Below are 18,220 nucleotides of genomic sequence, written 5' to 3'. Positions count from 1 at the left end.
GAACAGGCGTACCTAGTCAAGAAAAGCAGAGGCTAAGAGCCTCCACTAGCTACTGTACAGAAATTTGTGTACCCAGCACTTCTGATTTTTCAAGTGGAGACAAATTCAGATTTCCAGCCTAATTTTTAAAGTTCATCCTGATTTTAAAATTTTTTTAAAGATTTTATTTATTTATTTATGACAGACAGAGAGAGAGAGAGGCAGAGACACAGGCAGAGGGAGAAGCAGGCTCCATGCAGGGAGTCTGACACAGGACTCGATCCCAGGACTCCAGGATCACACCCTGGGCTGAAGGTGGCACTAAACCGCTGGGCCACTGGGGCTGCCCAAGTTCATCTGAATTTTAAATGTTTATCCAACTTATGAAAAAGTTTAAGAAACATTACATAAGCCCAAACAAAACCTATCTGTGGGCCTATGTCAGCCTGGTGCTGAGAATACACAACCTTTGATGCTGAAAGCAGAACAGAGGAAAAAGCTGGTGATGAAGGCTGGGTACAGATTGTGAAGGCCCTCAAATACCATGCCAAGGTGTTTGAACTCTCCCTGGACCCAGCAGGCATCATGAAATAAGCTGCACAGATATGTATTCCAGAAAAGCATCTCTCAAACTACGTTTGCAAGAAGTGTCCCTGGAAAGTGTTGTTTGAAATGACTGGCTAGTGGCACGATGGACATGAATTATGGAAGAGTCTGAAAACAGGGTAGACCAGCTATGAGGTAATCACATTTGCCCAGCTGAGAAAGAAGACATGAAGAGCAGAAGACGGCTGTTAAAGAGAGAGCACAGTTGGCAGAGGCTGTGAGAAGGGAGCAGTGAGGGAAAATGATGGGATGGCATACTTGGAGCCAGTCTAAGTGTGGAACAGAGCTGTACTTGGTCAGGACTCTAATGCTGTGGACTTCTGCTGCTTGTTTTTGTCATGGATTCTCAAAAATCAGAATTATAGTATTATTTCTCTCCCAAACCAAATATGGTTACTACTGTAGCAGAATTAAAAAATATCAGTCTCTAAGTAACTAACAGGGATGCTGTGAAGGTTAACTCTGGTGTTATGGTTATACCTGACTGACTACAGGGTGTCCAGATTAAACATTATTAAACATTACTTCTGAGTGTGTCTGTGAGGGTATTTCCAGATGAGATTAGCATTTAAGTCAGTAGACTCCATGAAGGAGACTGCCCTCCCCAATGTAGGTGGGCATCATCCAATCTGTTGAGGACCTGTATACAACAAAAGGAGGAAGCAGGTCTTTGCCTCTTTTTTGCTTCCTGTCTGCTTGACTTGGGACATCTCTTCTAATCCTTTCTGGCCTTTTGGACTGGGATTTAAACCTTTGGCTCCCTGAGTCTGAGGTCTTCAGACTCAAACTAAATTTTATCATTGGCTGTCTTGTGTCTCCAGCTTGAAGAAAGCAGACTGTGGGACTTCTCAGCCTTCATAATTATGTCAGCCAATTTGTCATAATAAATCTCTTTATACAAAAAGTTTTCTAGTGGTTTCTCTGGTGAACTCTAACCACTACAGATGGCTTCCAAACATCTAAGGAATTCAGCACATTAATGAGAGCATGAACTCAGTTTGGTTAAAAAAAGAAAAAAAAAAATCTATCCTAAGAATAAAAGTCACCTTCAGTTACAGAATACATTCCTAGGTGATACCTATGATTTGGGGATGATCAATCACATTTCTGAAATTCCTACACTGAGAGCTTTCTTCATTTGCTCTTCTTATATGTTTTCTACAAAAACAGCTTTAAAGGTACAGCATTTTCACGACTGCTTTTTCCTAATATTTTTTTTTTCTTAGCAATATTTACTTCTGTGTGATAACTACTTCAGTTCACAAGTTTGGTAGAATTTTCTTATGTTAGCGTTTTCAGGCATCTTTTTTTTTTTTTTTTGTCATTTCTTCACGGAAGAAATTCACTTCCATATTTTTACTGTTAATACACAACCTGAGTAGTATGTGATACCACACCAAACTATGCTATAACCACCTACTGAAAAAGTGAAAGAAAAAAGTGTTTGCACGAGGATATAGGTTGATCTTCTTTCTGGGTCTTCTTGGGCCTAACAAGATTAAAACTTAGTGATGAGAAGACTCAGCAAAGCCTGCAGTACAGTGTCCAGAGAAACAAGACACAGGGAAATAGAAAAAACTAGAAGGCTACAGGGAGAGGGCAGGCTGGGCTAACATGCATGAATGCGTAAAAAATAATGATCTGAAACAACATTAACAGTAGCCTTTGACATTTTAAAATTCGTACTGTTTCTTCTCTACTACAAGAGCATCATCATTCTGTCTCCCCACCTCCCTAAGCTTGTTATGTACTGGCTCAATTATACATTTTTGTGCACCAGAACACACACAATATATCTGTGCTTGGCAAAAAAATAAAACAAAACAAAAACAAAAATATTTGGGATTCATATGGTGTTATTTTGTACCTTAATGTTACTGAAACTTACCATAGATTTCATAATCAAACTATCTACTTTAGGGGGTTGGAAGGGAGAATGAAAGAGGGCCTAACAACGGATAAATATTCTTACCTTTAAATTTATGGCTAAACTTATACCTTTGGGTTTATACCACAAACTTAAGCTATGCCATAAACTTAAGCATAGCTTTATAAGAAATATGTATCAGGGGATCCCTGGGTGGCGCAGCGGTTTGGCGCCTGCCTTTGGCCCAGGGTGCGATCCTGGAGACCTGGGATCGAATCCCACGTCGGGCTACCGGTGCATGGAGCCTGCTTCTCCCTCTGACTGTGTCTCTGCCTCTCTCTCTCTCTCTGTGACTATCATGAATAAATAAAAAATTTAAAAAAAAAAAAAAGAAAGAAATATGTATCAGAGGACTAATTGAATGAAACACAAAGAAAATAGAAATTATTTCACACTAAATCTTCAAGTCAGAGCCCTTTTCTATTGGTCTAGACAGGGAAAAGTGCTATTATGACAGTATATTAGGACAATGATAAGAAGAATACAAGGAAATCAGTATGTCATGGCTTTGGCAACACTCCACAAAGAGATTGTTTTTCACCCAACTGTAAGCTTCTTGAGTAAAGACAACATGTATTATTCATCTTTTTATCCCCACAGTACTTAGAACACTTCTGGTATGAGTAGGCTCATGGTAATGGCTACCAAACTGGTAATTAAAATTCTCTAGGAAACAAAGTTCTTATTCAAATTAGCCTCCAGGCATACTGAGCACTTCGGAAGGTACCGGCTGTATGTGGGAAGGGGCAGCTTTACAAAAACCGTTAAGAACCCAGTTTTGGATGAGTACTCTACTTTTTTGTTGTTGTTTTAAATCTAAAAAGTAAAGGGAATTTGTGTACATGGAGACTTAATAACACATATGGGGAAAAGCTAAGAAAAGAGACTGGGTAAGATGAACTGAGACTGCCCCATTCAGCAAAGAACTGTCTCAGAAGAGCAAAAGAAGTGAATGCTCGGATGGTTTTCTTATGTTTATATCAGCATAGGAAGAGGACCCAGAGGGTGGAAGCTCAATTGGGATTCACAGCACAACAGTACCTCCCATAAATCACTGAGCTGGTTCATAGTGTAACTTCCATCATTATGCCTCAGTTATCCCATTTGGTCTGCTACCAAAATGAGTTTTATTGCTTACAGAATTCCTAAAGGATAAGAAACCAGAGAAATCTGAGCTTTTAGAGATTGGAGTCATCATCTGTGTATTTTCAAAGTTTCTTTTATAGCCATAGGATGGATGTCTTCTTCAAATAAAATTGTAAAAATAACCCTAATATATAAGAAAGTTAAAAAAAATAATAAGTAAAATCAGAACTGCTCTGATTTACTGTCCCGGCTGCAGTAGGTACCCTGGAATCCTGTATCACTATGGATGCAAAATTTGAAAACTACTGACAGGTCCAAACTCATTTGACAGAGACGTTAAGCTGCCACCCAGGCAGTGAATGAAAGAGCCTGGACTGAAATCTAGGAATGCTAATACCCAGAGAAAGTTCTTCTCCGCACAGTCCATGCTGTTTCTAGAAAACAAAGGAAGAGAACAGAGTTCATACTTACCATCTTTGTTTAGCCATTGCTTTCTCGTTCTGTACAAAAGGAGCTTGTTGTGGACATATGGTAAGAGGAACTTGACACACCAGCTCTCCACACCAAGTTTGTTTTCAACCAGGACTATGGGACTCCGGTTATACCTAGCTTCAGGACATGGGATCAGGCCAATTTCATCTCTTAAATAATAAAACAAAAGGAAGAATTAAGAATAAGACTACTAGTTTTTTCAACATTTTTCCAATACTACAGAGTATTAAAAAGAAAAGTAACATATTTCCCTTTCTTTCTTTTTTGTAAAGATTTATTTATTGGTGGGGGGGGGGGGGCGGGGGGAAGGGGCAGAGGTAGAGATTCCTCAAGCAGATTCCCTGCTGAGCCATGGAGCCTGATGTGGGGTTCAATCCCAGGACTCTGAGATCATGACTTGAGCCAAAAACAACAGCTGGACATTTAACCAACTGAGCCACCTAAGTGCCCCCATATTTCCCTTTCTTAAAAGTATTATTTAGCTCATGTGCTGGGTTAGTAGAAATTTTTTTTTTTAAGTTTTTCAATATACACAGGAGTACAGGAAAATTAGTATGCTGACTTCCTCTGGACTAAAATGAAAATTGGTCTAATCTTTGGATGGATTTGAAAATGTCTTTCAAATTTTTAAATTGCATATATTCAGAGCCTCAGCAGTTCCACTGTTCAGAAATTATCCCATGCCAAAATAGTCAATAGGATGTTCACTGCAACACTGCAACAAAACTGGAAACAATCTAAATATATATGGATATAAGATTGGTATAATAAATATGGCTAATCCATGTGGTAGAGGTGTACAAAAATGAGGCAGATCTGCAAATGCTGGTATGGAAAAGATGCCAAGATATATAAAACCAGAAAAAGAGCAAAATACCAGTGTATGGCATAAAGCATATTGTATAATTTTTTTTAAAAAAGGTTTCCAAGAAATTTTAGAGGAGACAATGAATTTTTTTATACAGTTTAAATTTTCTGATCATATGTATATATTATTTCTATCTTTAAAAAAGGTCAACAAATGTACTTATGCTTGCCTAGTATGTGTAACAGATAACAAAAGTTATCTGGTCAATGAGATTGTGGTCCATTTTTTCTTCTGTATAATCTTTTTTATACTTCATTGAATTAAAAAAATAAACATGCTGATAAGTGCTGTTAAAATAGAAAATATATTTCAGAATTTAAGTCATTTACCTTTAGGGTGGCATCTATGTCCTTCAATCTGCCTCAACTTAAATCGAAAATTTACATTTAAGGCAGAGATTTAACAATATGTACAGCAGCTGACTTACATAGTAAAGGAACCAACAAACATAAAAATGGTTTTGCAAAACCTGCATACACCTTTCAAATACAAAGATATTTTTTGATAACTGCCTACTTAAAAAAAAAAATTAAAAAACTGGTAACTAGAGGAGTTTATGTAGGACACTATCCATTACATCCCTGGGATTCCCCAACCAAGAACACAGTACTTTGGTAGATATAAGAAGGGGGAAAAAAAAAAAAAAAAAAAGAAGGGGAAACAGGTACAATTATAGGTTATAAGAAAAGCCCTCTTTTTTTGTTAGGCCACCATTACAAATTGGTGGGAGGCTCTGAAATTAAAATAGAATCTCTCCTGGAAACTCTACACTAGACAGCTCAGAGGTAACCTACTTTCTACTGATCATTAATGACACACAGATATATCAATAAACAGGGGTACTCTAGGGGTTAGGTCACTAACCATTCTTTCAAGCTGATTTCACTTGAAGTAGATTTTGAGACCCAAGACTTTTTGTCCTGACAACTGGCTCAAATGATTCAGAGGTGTTTTGATATACCACATCAGGGCTATCTAAGCATTTTCTGAATAACACAATGTACCGGGAAATGTGTGAGGTTCTGAAAATGCAAAAATGAATAAAACAAGGTGGTGCCAAGCTTCAAAGTGCTGACAGTTTTGATGAAAATTGTATCAATATCTATAATAAGATGTTAATACTTTGCCATTCCAGTCATATAAATAAAGTTTTGTAGGAAGCATGAATCAATGTTGAGACCCACTTGAGCTCAACATCCAGTATTTCAAAATGTTTTTGCAATTGTATTTGGTTAATGTGAAGTCTACCTAATTCACCATCAGGACAACCAGCCACATACAGAGCTATCTCTAACACGGGTCTTGAATCTCTGGTATTTTCTGGTATTCAGGTTTTACTATATGAAATAGAACATTTAAAAGTTAAACTAGAATTACAGGAAAAACAACAACAACTCGGCATAATTATTTTGAGAACCTGTTGTCTGAGATCTAATAACCACTTACAACACCTCAAAGAACTGCCTAAGTCAACAGTATGAATGCTAGAGTAACAAGAATAAACAAGAATCAAAGATCCTACCTTTGGGTACAGTCCATGGGCGGGGGTGCGGGTGGGGGTGGGAAGCAGTAACTTAAAATCACAATGTAAAAATCTGCCTTGTTCATTATTTACGACAAAAATAAAATGTCCTGTTAATAATTCAGTACCTAAATGAAAGGACAGAGCCATCTGCACAAATAAAAAACACACTTCTTTAGTTGGGTACCATTCTTCTGAGAACTAATTTTAAAAAACAAGAATGCCTTGAAAGAGCAGATGCTCAATAACTGCTCCTGAAAGGCTGATTATCAAGCTTTCAATTATAATATTCAAATAAATCACTTTCAAGGAGTATCACTTCTTGAATCTCTAAAGGAACATTATCTCTGATTTCCTTCTAATGCAGTGGGTCCAAGCCCTAGCTGTCATTATTTTACATATTGTATATTTACATATACATATTTTGTATATGTATATACATATGTATGTATTTTATACATATACTTATTTTACATATTATATATTTACATATACATATTTTGTCATTTATTTTGTCATTATTATATGACATATATAATATATATATGATATATATATATCATAATAATGATATATATATTTATTTCACTTGGTGTCTACAGACCTTAATTTCATCATTTGTAAAATGGTGGAATTGTATTACATCGCTAAATAAGGAAAATGGACTGCTAGGTCTCCTCCAGCTTTTTAATTCTGACTGAGAAACCTGACAGTTATTCTCATGGAGGGAGAATGACAGTGGCCATAATCAGGGAATGTAAAGTACTAGGGAAAACAAAGCATGAAAAGAGAGGTAGCAGGATATAGACTAAAGTGCTCCATCTTCCAAGATCCAGGGTCCTAGCTAGCCTCCTCACCACTGACAAATGGGAATGTAGCAAAGTCACCTGTCATTGGTATCCTTATCTGAAATACAGGAATAATGCCTGTTAGGAAGAGCAAATAGTACAAGGTAAGAATGTGGAAAGCTATGAAGTGACAGGCAAAGATGAAGTGTATTATTTAAAACTCAGTTAAGAGCCTGAGGCCAACCAGAAAAGTTATTTGATTAACAGATGGGAGGGTGAAGCAAAAAAGTTAAGCTTTTGTCAAGTGATTCGACCCTAAAATACAACACTTTGCTGCTTCCTAAAAATATAGCCTATACTTTATAAAGATAGGTAGGTCAGTAAGCTTCCAAGTAACAGAGTATTTGACTTCAGATTTCTCCTAAGCTGAGTCCCTCAGGTCATAGTCCACTTTTTTTCAGACAACTTAGAATAGGATTCCAGAATCATTTTAAAATTGGAAGGAACCTCATTCCCCCAGTATCGCATTTTATCAGACAAGGAAACTAAGGTCCACTGGGGTTATGATGATTATCCAAGGTTACATTGCTAATGTTAAGTTAAAAATCTGGATCTCTTAATAGTCAGCCCAAAACCCATGACACTAAAGATAAAAACATGAGTGAAAGCAAGCAGGATTTATTTAAATTAATTCCTTCTACATTTCTGGCTATTGAAATTCTAATTTCATAGGCAAGAAACATTAGAAGACTCAAGAGAAAAAACAAAGTCTTTTTGTCCTTCTACACCACTGTTTGGATATGCATCCTTTCTTTCTAAATGTTTTACAAAAGTGGAATTATAGTAGACATACTCCACTACAATCCTTTCCCCCCTCTCATTTATTTATATTTAAACTCAAGTTAGTTTACTAGAGTATGTGGGACCCAGGAAATTTAACAAAAATCCCCTACCCCTGGACAAGCAGAGCAGGACTAACTCCATTTTGTGCTGCACCCCGCCACCTCCTGTATGACCCCCACATGACCTTATTGCTTAAGGCTCTGCCCCACCCTAGTCAAGCCGCTGGGCACAACCTAATCAGAAATCGGCTCATAACAATGTAACCCCGCCTTGTGCCCGCCAAAACTGCGCTGCGCTGCGTAGATTCTGAGCAAAATAATAGGCCAGCTCAAATGGATACTATAGGGTAAAATGTAATTCAATCGGCCACCTGCCTGTGGACCGACATGACTGCAACTTTCTGCCTATGTTACAATCCCATTGGCCACTGGCCCCTATAAAGCTGCTACGCCTCTTAGTCTCGGAGTCCAAGTCCCTGCTCCGCTGTGTCGGGTATACTTGGACCCAAGCTCAAGCTTGTAAATAAAACCCTCGTGTGTTTGCATCGGTGTCGGCTCCTTGGTGGTTTCTCGGATTCGCAATCTTGGGCACAACAGAGTACAGTATTGGTTTTAAGAGTAAAATTTAGTGATTCATCATTTACATAAAACACCCAGTGCTCATTACATCAGGTGCCTTCCTTAATGCCCATCATCCAGTTACCCCATCCCCCCTCCTACCACCACTCCAGGAACCCACAGTTTGTTCTCTAAATTTAAGAATCTCTTACGATTTGCCTCCCTCTGTTTTTATCTTATTTTATTTCTCCTCTCCTTCCCTATGTTCATTTGTTTTGTTTCTTAAATTCCACATGAGTGAAATCACAGGACATTTGTCTTTTCCTGACTGATTTATTTCGTTTAGCATAATACACTCTAGTTCCATATACATTGTTGCAATCTTACCACCCTTTTTAAAAACTAACAATTCACATTAAACATCTTCCTACATAATTAATTTTTATATTTTTAATGGCTGCAAGGAGTGTTCTATAAATACCAAATACATCTCCCATTTCCTTGTGAAATAATGTTACAAGAGAAATTTCTGACTCTTTTGCTACCACCAAATCACAGTCTTTTATATTTTTAGGTTTCTGGCAATTTAGATTCCTGATATTTAACAAGGACACTCAAATAACTACCTGCAGTAACAACGTCATAGGATTTTTAAAGACCCGAAGGTCTGGGATGATGAAGAAGTTCTAATATTCTCAAGGAGATACTATGAGGCTTGCTTTTTTAGGTTACTTTTGAAGGCTGCTCCAAAAACACAGCAAAATGGAATGAACCAACACATTAACGTAAAAAGATCATACACAGCATGGTACAGCTTTCTGAGTGCTTCACAGTGGGGATCCACTGACTTCCAAATGAAGTTCAAAGTTCATGTAACACTGATCCTGACTTTGTTCTTCATGTTTAGACAGCTTCCCTTGTCAGCACTTTTCAGAAACATCATCAATTACAGTAGGCTCACATATTATTTTCAAAAGTAATATCACCCAGTTTCCCTTTTAGGAGGGAAGAATGGCCCCCAAATACTAAACTGAACCTGTAATGTGGATGACTGCATAGAAAACACAGTCTAAGGATTCAGGTACAAATCTTCTTAATCTAATAGTTATTTTGGGAGTACCAGGGTGGCTCAGGTGATTAAGCATCCCACTCTTGATTTCAGCTCATGTCATGACTCAAGTCGGGTTCTATGCTCAGCTTGGAGTCTGCTTGAGATTCTCTCCCTCTCTCTCTGCCCTTCCCCACTCATGTTCTTTCTCTCTCTCAATACATAAATAAAAATCTATTAAAATAAGTTTGTTTTCCCATTAAAATGGAATTCTTTCCAGAATGACTAAAAAGAAAGTTAGCAAAATATCTAAAGGAACTGATTCTTTCATATTGATAATTAAAACTTTGATGGTGATTAAATTAAGGTATTTCAGAAACCACAGGCTTTCTCAATTCTGAAGAATACTAATGGTGTATCGCTGAAATTATATAACTGGCTTATTTTAAAAACAGCCACAAAAATTGCTACTGCCTATTGAGTGTTATGTGCAGTGCTCTGTGTTTCATTTATTCATTTATTTCACACAATCTTACAAAGTAGGAATTTTAACCTATTTTATAGATGAAGAAAGAGTCTTAACTACCAGTCCCTAACTGACAAGCCAAGATTCAAATCCAGGACTGTCAGATTCTAAATCCAAACTTTTACAACTATACTCTTATTTAAATAGATTAAAAAATCAAGTGTAAGGAGACAATTAAGCCTTGGGGTTTCTTATTCTTCACTCCCACTTAAAGATGTGCCTTTCCTTACTACTCCTTTACTCCAAAATTTCCAGTGGGGCCTATGCACTCCCTAGGAAGTCTATTTTCCCTGAGCCAACTCTTATCCATCCCTCATGTCCCAATTTAATTGCAATTTCCTCAAAAGACTTGTTTTGAGCTTCTCTGATATATTAGGCCCCTCTGTTATTATTCCTTCAAAGTATCCTTATTCTTTCAGGTTCTTTTTATATTCTGTGTGTAGATTTGTTCCAATGAGCCAGGGACCAGGTGTGGTATGTTTACCAATCTTTACCCCACTTCTAGCCTGCATACCCAGAGACTAGAATTCTGTCAAATACAGGTGCAAAGAAATTAAGCCACATAGTCTAGGACTTCCATAATTTGACTACCATTTCAATCACATTTTGCTACTCTGGGTTAATTTATAGTTTCATGTAGAGGTCTATGGCTCTCCCTCTGAGACTATAAATCCTACCCAGCCTTCAATGTTCAGCTAAAAACCCACCTCCCCTAAGGGCCCTGGCCTAGCCATACAAAGCCTTCCTCCCATGCCTAACACACTCACACAGCACTTGCTCACCACGCTGCTAGTCCAGCCTTTATCACCACCTGCTTTGCAAGGTTAATTTACTGCTCATGCAGGTGGGTCTCACTTCTCCATCTAGAGCTACTCTGTGCAATACAGTGGTTAACAGGCATATATGGCCACTATGTATAAGTCAATTCACATTAAAATTTTTTAAAATTCAGTTGTTCATTCACATTAGCCATATTTCAAGCACTTAATAGCTAAATATAGCTAGTAACTACCATTTGAGGCAGCATAGACATAGGATAATTCCACCATCACAGATATTTCTGTGCTGTGAGTATAAGAACTGTATTTCATACTTCTTCGTATCCTATACTGTGAGGATCAGTACCTACATCATCTCATAAACAGTGAGGGTTCAATAAACATTTTAAACAGTATTAAAAAAAAAAAAAAAAACCCTTGGTGGGTAAGAGACCTTTGACATGACCCTAATAACACCATAAACAGCTGTCTTCCACGTTAGCAAGGGTCTATACATTAAGCTATTGCTGGTCCCTGGGTCAAGCCTTCAGCTGTTGTTCCAATGGTATTTTCCAAGAGTCAACCATACAAACAACATTTGTATGGTATTTTTCAATTTATGAAGTATTTCTCATTCAGTTACTCAGTTGGCTGGTATGGTTTTCTGAGGAATACAGAAATTTAGGTTAAATCTAATATTTACTTAGTGGCAGCTAAGGGCCAGATATTGTGTGAGGAGATTTACCTGTTTTCATCAACCTCAATAGAGCAAGAGGAAAAAGAGGTTGACAGAGGGTCACCTATGCATATCTACCAGTAACAAAATCCACATCTTAACCAATGTGTGTTCGACAACTCCTGGCGAAGCATTTTTATAGAAACAAAGTCAATATGTTCAATGGAGTGAATATTGTCTAATAAAATTAGTTGTCTATCTTGTGTTTGAAGAATAAAGGAAAACAAAAAGTAAAGAATGAAAAACTTCTTTGTATAGTGCTGAAAAGTGTTATTAGGTAACTAATTTTTGAGATAAACAATGCATTTTTTCTTTTAATAGAAATATTGCCTATTTATTTTAGAAGAGGGTTAGATTAAGGGAAGAAGTATAGGCAATCTTAAAAAATCCAAACCAGAACACATTTTTAAAGATGCTGTGTGGTGATATTACTGAAGATATTGTTATTGTAGGACATATATAGTGCAATATGGCTGAAAATTACTATTTAACAGTGAGTTAAGCTATTTAAATTCTTCAGGCCTATATTATGAATCATTTTAAATCATTTCAAATGTTCAACCTATTTCAAACTTTTATTTATTTTTTTAATGATTTTACTTATTTACTCATGAGAGACAAAGAGAGAGGCAGAGACATAGGCAGAGGGAGAAGCAGGCTCCCTGGAGGGAGCTGGACACAAGACTTGATCCCAGGACTCCAGGATCACAACCTGAGCCAAAGGCAGATGCTCAACCATTGAACCACCCCACGTGCCCCTATTTCAATCTTTTAAATCTTAAACGGCCCAAATGTTTATTAACAATCTTAAATTTTGCATCGATAGCATATTAGGGAGCTTTCACCATGAAAAATATGATTGGGGGGCATTAAAGTCTTTTATGAGTTTCAATAAATATGATCCAGAAAACGGAGATGTGTTCCAAAGTGCACTCAACCAATCAAGCTCAGTTTCTTCAAATAGAAAACACTGATTTAAAAACAAACAAACAAAACATTTGTTTTAGACAAAGAGACAAGTGGGGGAAAAGGGGTAGAGGGTTCCAAAGTGAGGGGAGGCAGAGCACTAAGCAGGGAGCCTGTTGCAGGGGCAGGGCTCAATCTCAGGAGCTGGAGAGATGGAGAGATCATGACCTGAGCTGAAACCAAGAGTCAGAGGCTTAATGGACTGAGCCACCCAGGCACTGCTGTTGGGCTTTTTCAATCTATCTCAAAGAAGAGAAACTATGATTACTGTACTTATTAGGCTTCTTTGTAATCTCTGCTATAATTTCTTCAAGAAAAACAACATCAATGATGAGAAAAATAGGCCCTTCACTTATCCAACTTTTTTTTTTTTTGAGGTTGTCTCTTATTTACGCTAAAGTTTTCATTCTCAAAAAAAAAAAAAAAGACTGAAAGACTGATATACAAGGCATCAAAGCATTCTTTAAAAGACCCAGTACCCACTATGGTTACTGCCAGGAAATCATTCCAAACATTCATTTTTTAAAAAGGCAGCAGTCACAAGGGGAAAGGAAGTGGACACTGTCAGAGGTGGCAGGTGTGTTTTGAGGCCAGCAGCTTTCTGTTTTTAATGAAGCACTATTACAGGTCTCCAATTGTGTGCCACAAGGGAGTGAGACATCTGAGGGCTTAATTTTTTAAGCATCACTTTGAAGGAAAAGAACACTTCATTTAGATGTAGGTTTGGTACCTCCTTTAGGGCGAGAAGCTGAAGGGTTTAAAACGGTTTAAAATGCATAAAGAGAATAATTCATGTGTTCCAGTTTAAAAAATATTTAAAAAAAAAAAACAACTCTTCACGAACAATTAGAAAAAGTGGAAATACGGTAATGTAAATTTGGATTCCATGTTTCTTTCTTGCCGGGAGGGGGGAGCAACAATTAAACACTGTTGCTTCTGCTTCTCCATCTTCTTTTGTATACCGTAGACAGAGCTTTTAATAGTTTTTCTTTTCACTCCTTACATTAAAGCATAAGTGTCAGAAAGAATACGGTCTCCTCTGGTATCTTCCGGGAGTACTCCAAGGACCGTGAAAAGGAAGGAGGGAGGGATACGCGTGTCAGTGCTGTGGTGTCCTACTTAAGAGAGGGCAGCAGTGTCTGGATAGGACAAGAGTTAAAATGTTCCCTGTAACCATGAATCGGATAATGCTAAAACGATACAAAGTGTCAAGGCTTCCTGGGCTATACAACAGACCCATTCCAGGCCTCCCAGGACCCTGGGATGTATTGACCTGAGCCAAACAGACGCTTAACCCACTGAGCCACCCAGGCGCCCCCAGAAGCTACTTTCTCTCGCTCTTTTTAAAGATTCCACTTATTTATTCATGAGACACACACACAGAGAGGCAGAGACACAGGCAGAGGGAGAAGCAGGCTCCTCGCGGGGAGCCCGATGGCGACCCCGGGGTCACGACCTGACCCCGGGGCAGATGCTCAACCGCTGGGCCACCCAGGCGCCCCCAGAAGCTACACTCTCGAGGATGCTCTCTGTTCACCTTCCAAGCGGAATGTTTCACGCGAGTCCCTCCACGGTCTTGGGACAAGCGAGGCGAAAGTCCAAAAAACAAAAAAAAACAAAAAGCCGCCGCGAACTGCCGCTGGCTAGGAGGCCGGCCCCACCGGAGACGGACGAGCGTGGGCGACCGCCGCCCTCCCCGCGCCGCGTGCCCATCGCCGGCCCGGGATGAACCTCAAGAGTCGTGGCCACGAAGCCGCGGCAGACCCACAGCCACCCCGCGCGCGGGCACCTTCAACGCACGGAGGCTGCGGACCGACCCACGCGTCAAGTCCTCCGAGTCGCGTGGAGTCCTAGCGGACAAAAGTCGCCCGCCGCGGATTTTCCGAGGTCACTTTCCGGGAGCGGAAAGCGGGCCCCGCGGCGGCCGAGCGCAGCGGGGCCCCGGCCCGCCCCGGCCCCCTCCCGCGGGGGGCGCGCGAGCCGGGACGTGCCCCCAGCCCGCCCGCTCGAGGCCCGGCCCCGCCCCCGCCGCCCCCCGCGGGGCCGCGACTCACATGTGCGGATTCCTCCTGAAGGCGTTGGTGATGTCCTTCACCACCCGCTGCACCAGCACCGCCACCTCCTCGCTCGTCTCGGCCATGTTGGCGGCGGCCGCGGCGGCTCGGGCGCGCCTCCGGGAGAGCGCCGGGCGGCCGGCGGGACTTGTGCGGGGAGCGCGCGCGCGTGTGCGCCGGTTTGGCCGCGCCCCCGCCCCCGCCCCGGCCCCGCCCCGGCCCCGCCCGGCCCCGGCCCCCGCCCCCGCCCCCGCCGCCGCAGCCGCCGCCGCCGCCGCCGCCGCCGAGCACTTCCGGGTCACGCCGCCGGCGGCCGGGGCGTGGCTCCCGCTGTGCCTGCGAGGCTGCGGCTCCCCTCCGCCGGCGGGTCCCCGGCTTTCGCTGGTAGCTGAGGTTCTGAGAAGCGTCCGGGAAGATGCGGCAGGTTCCCTGGCAAAGTTAGTTGAGGTCGCTGTGTTGCACATTTTATTCCAATTCCTGGTTCACGCGGGGCCGACGAGGGAGGGGTGCTCAAGTCTGAAGCCCACCCCTCCCCCTGCCCCTGCCCCTCCCCCTCCCCCGGCCCGGCCTCCCCGTCGCTCTCCGGTTGGGGGAACCGGCCAGTCCCGCGAGCTAACGCTGCAGGTGCAACTGGGGGCAGGCCCTCCCGAGCGGGGAGTCCCCGGCGCCAGCGGAGCCTCCTCGCGGTGTGAGACCGTGCTGGTGACCTCTCTGCACCCGGGCGTCAGCGCCGGCCCCTTCGAGCCATTTTCAAAAAAAAAAAAAAAAATCAAAAAATTTAATTCATGCAATAAAGGAAGCAAACGGAAAATTTAAGTTACTTGCCACCTGGATACAAAGAGCAGAACGTACAGAAATATTAGATTTTTCTACTTTGAGTGGACTTCGTTTTGTCCATCATTTGGCGCGCTTTGCGTGTTGCATGTCAGTTTTAGCCTATTCAAAGTGAGAAAACAAAGACCTTGAAGTTTGCTCTTTAAGTGGCCGTTAAGCTTGCTACGAATAATTTTTGTGAGGAAAGCTAGCTTCGTAGTTCATTTGGGTTTTGAAATGCCATAATTTTTGTATATTAGATCTCCCTTCTTCCCTCTTCTGTGATAGGAAAATCTAGGTGCCTATGATTCAGTTCTTTTTACTTAATCCTTGAGATCTGAATCTTTTTTATAAAAAAGACTTACTTTATATTTTTTAAAGATTTTATTTATTCATGAGAGACGGGGAGAGGCAGAGACACAGGCAGAGGGAGAAGCGGGCTCACTTGTAAGGAGCTGGATGCAGGACTCCTCGCGGGACCTCAGGATGACGACCTGAGCCAAAGCAGATGTTCAACCGCTGACCCACCCAGGCATCTCTAGAAACTTTTTTAGAGCAAGCTCATAGTCTTTTTAATGTGAAATAATGCAGTACATCTGAAGTAGGGATGATGATTGTGTAAGTAAAAACCATACATTGATTGCAAGATTCATAAAGCATTGAATAAGAAATAGGAATGATATTTATGGGTATATGTAGTGGACAGTACTCCCTGGGGGTATGTTTGTAAAGGTTAGACATTGCTGTATGGACACTGGCCTTTTTGTTTTAAAAGAAATGAAATAGAAGTTTCATGAAATTGTATGAAAGCAAGATGGGACAAGTTTGAATTAGTAAAATCAAACAAACCTTAACCTATTGACAAGTTCTAGAATGAGGCTGAAGCGACTGAATGGGTGTTTAGATTCCCAGGCCAAGGATTAGGTCAAATATCCCAATAACTCTTAAGAACGTGATACCGATTCTCAAATGGTTTGTGCTACAACTGGTAAGTCTTCTCCCTCTTCACTTCTAGGTTTACATCCTTTCCTAATAAAAGTGGAATATAAATCCTGACTTTTGGGGGCATCACACTCAAAAATATAAAATTTTTTTCAAAGACTATTTTTATCTTAGAAATCAGTGAGATTTTAAAATTTCACTCTCAAAATAAAATAAAGTTTCACTCTCAGATTTTACAGTGAAGAAACCTATACTTTATCCTTATATCCTGAAGCCGACTGATGTTCCAGAAAGATAATTACTCTCTATGGTTCTCTTTATGCCCTCCCCACATGCATATACCACCTACATGTACATATATCCTCTTTGTACTCATTTGGAAGGCATGAATTATATGTCTCGTTTTTTTTCTAAGAGTTTATCAATTATTAAGGAGCTATGTTAGAACTCAATTTTTTTTAGAACTGCAGCATTTTAGAATTGTGATCTAACCTCAAATTTTGCATATAAGGAGGTAGATTCAAAGAAGTTCAGAATTGAAATTCATGAGACTTAATTATGATCTGTATATATGTAAGAGAAGGATATGATAAATTTAGCATGATTTGTTGAAGGACTAAAAGATATATATTTAGGGATCTGCAAAATATATTTACTATTAAACACTGTCAATAGCTTAAATGCCCAACATTGAGAATTAAGTAAATTACAGTAACTTTGTAAGTTGAAATACTAGTCATTTAAAAGCACATTGAAGCTAGAAGAATATATACCAAACTCTTAGTGGGAGATACATTCATGGAGGATTTTTACTTTCTGAGTGACACAACAAAGTACAATTTTTGTAATTTAAGAATTTTTTTAAAGTGTTAATAAAAACATACTTATTCGTTATCTATCTCATGCATATTTTCTTAGAGACGTATTGATTTTTAAGTGACTTTAAGTGACCTCTGATTATCATTCATGTATCTGTAAGTATATTTTGACAACCTCCACCTCCACCAGGCTTTTCATATTTTACAATATTTGATGACGAGGAAAAAGTAGATAAAGTAGATATTTGATGACAAAAAGAAATACCGAAACAGCATACAAGACAACCCTAATTATAGATATATATAAAAAACAAATTATAGGGGCACCTGGGTGGCTCAGTGGTTGAGCATCTGCCTTTGGCTCGGGGCATATTCCGGGGTCCTAGGATTGAGTCCTGCATCAGGCTCCCCGCAGGGAGCCTGCTTCTCCCTCTGCCTATGTTTCTGCCTCTCTCTCTGTCTCATGAATAAATAAATACAATCTTAAAAAAACAAAACAAATTATATCAATGTAATCACATGCATATACATAGTATAATAGACCGGGGGGGGGGGGATTATAAACTTAAATGTTAACAGTTCTGTACCATAGAACTACTGGAGATAATTAAGACCTGTATACATACTTTATGTTCAGTATGTTCCAAACTTTCTACAATGAAAAACCTAATGTGTATATTGAGGGCCCTGGTAGGAAAGAGGACAGCAAGGTGACTTTAATGACAAGCCCAGTAATTACTTTTGTGAAGAGCCATGAAGAAACTTCTGTTTCCATCTTCACTCTATTATTCTACTTCTATCACTCTGTTGTTTGTTTACTCTGTTTATTTGAAGTCCTTTCCCCATGGTAATGTTGTTTATTTACTCTGTTTATTTGAAGTCCTTTCCCCA

At 40.0% G+C, this 18,220-nt stretch overlaps 2 protein-coding genes across 12 annotated transcripts in view; one reads left to right on the top strand and one right to left on the bottom strand.

Annotated features, from left to right (window-relative positions):
• The window catches only part of PTAR1 (protein prenyltransferase alpha subunit repeat containing 1), a 98,792-nt gene that overhangs the window by 37,907 nt on the left and 42,665 nt on the right, over positions 1-18,220 (bottom strand). For 9 of the 10 annotated variants that reach the window (XM_038527115.1, XM_038527116.1, XM_038527114.1 and 6 more), the window contains one exon: positions 4,070-4,239. In XM_038527115.1, the coding sequence (XP_038383043.1) occupies positions 4,070-4,239 (170 nt within the window). Of the gene's footprint in view, positions 1-4,069; positions 4,240-14,756; positions 14,918-18,220 lie in introns of those variants that run through there. The other variant, XM_038527122.1, reaches the window with a different exon arrangement.
• C1H9orf135 (chromosome 1 C9orf135 homolog) overlaps positions 15,058-18,220 on the top strand; it is a 141,275-nt gene continuing 138,112 nt past the window's right edge. Inside the window, exon 1 of one of the 2 annotated variants that reach the window (XM_038527128.1) lies at positions 15,058-15,193. The gene's annotated coding sequence lies outside the window, so the exon portion shown is untranslated. Of the gene's footprint in view, positions 15,204-18,220 lie in introns of both variants that reach the window. The other variant, XM_038527129.1, reaches the window with a different exon arrangement.

The sequence above is a fragment of the Canis lupus genome, chromosome 1 (genome assembly GCF_011100685.1).
Source record: "Canis lupus familiaris isolate Mischka breed German Shepherd chromosome 1, alternate assembly UU_Cfam_GSD_1.0, whole genome shotgun sequence".
NCBI lineage: Eukaryota > Metazoa > Chordata > Mammalia > Carnivora > Canidae > Canis > Canis lupus.
Note: the sequence above shows the minus strand (reverse complement) of the source record. Positions and strands in the feature narration are given on the sequence as shown.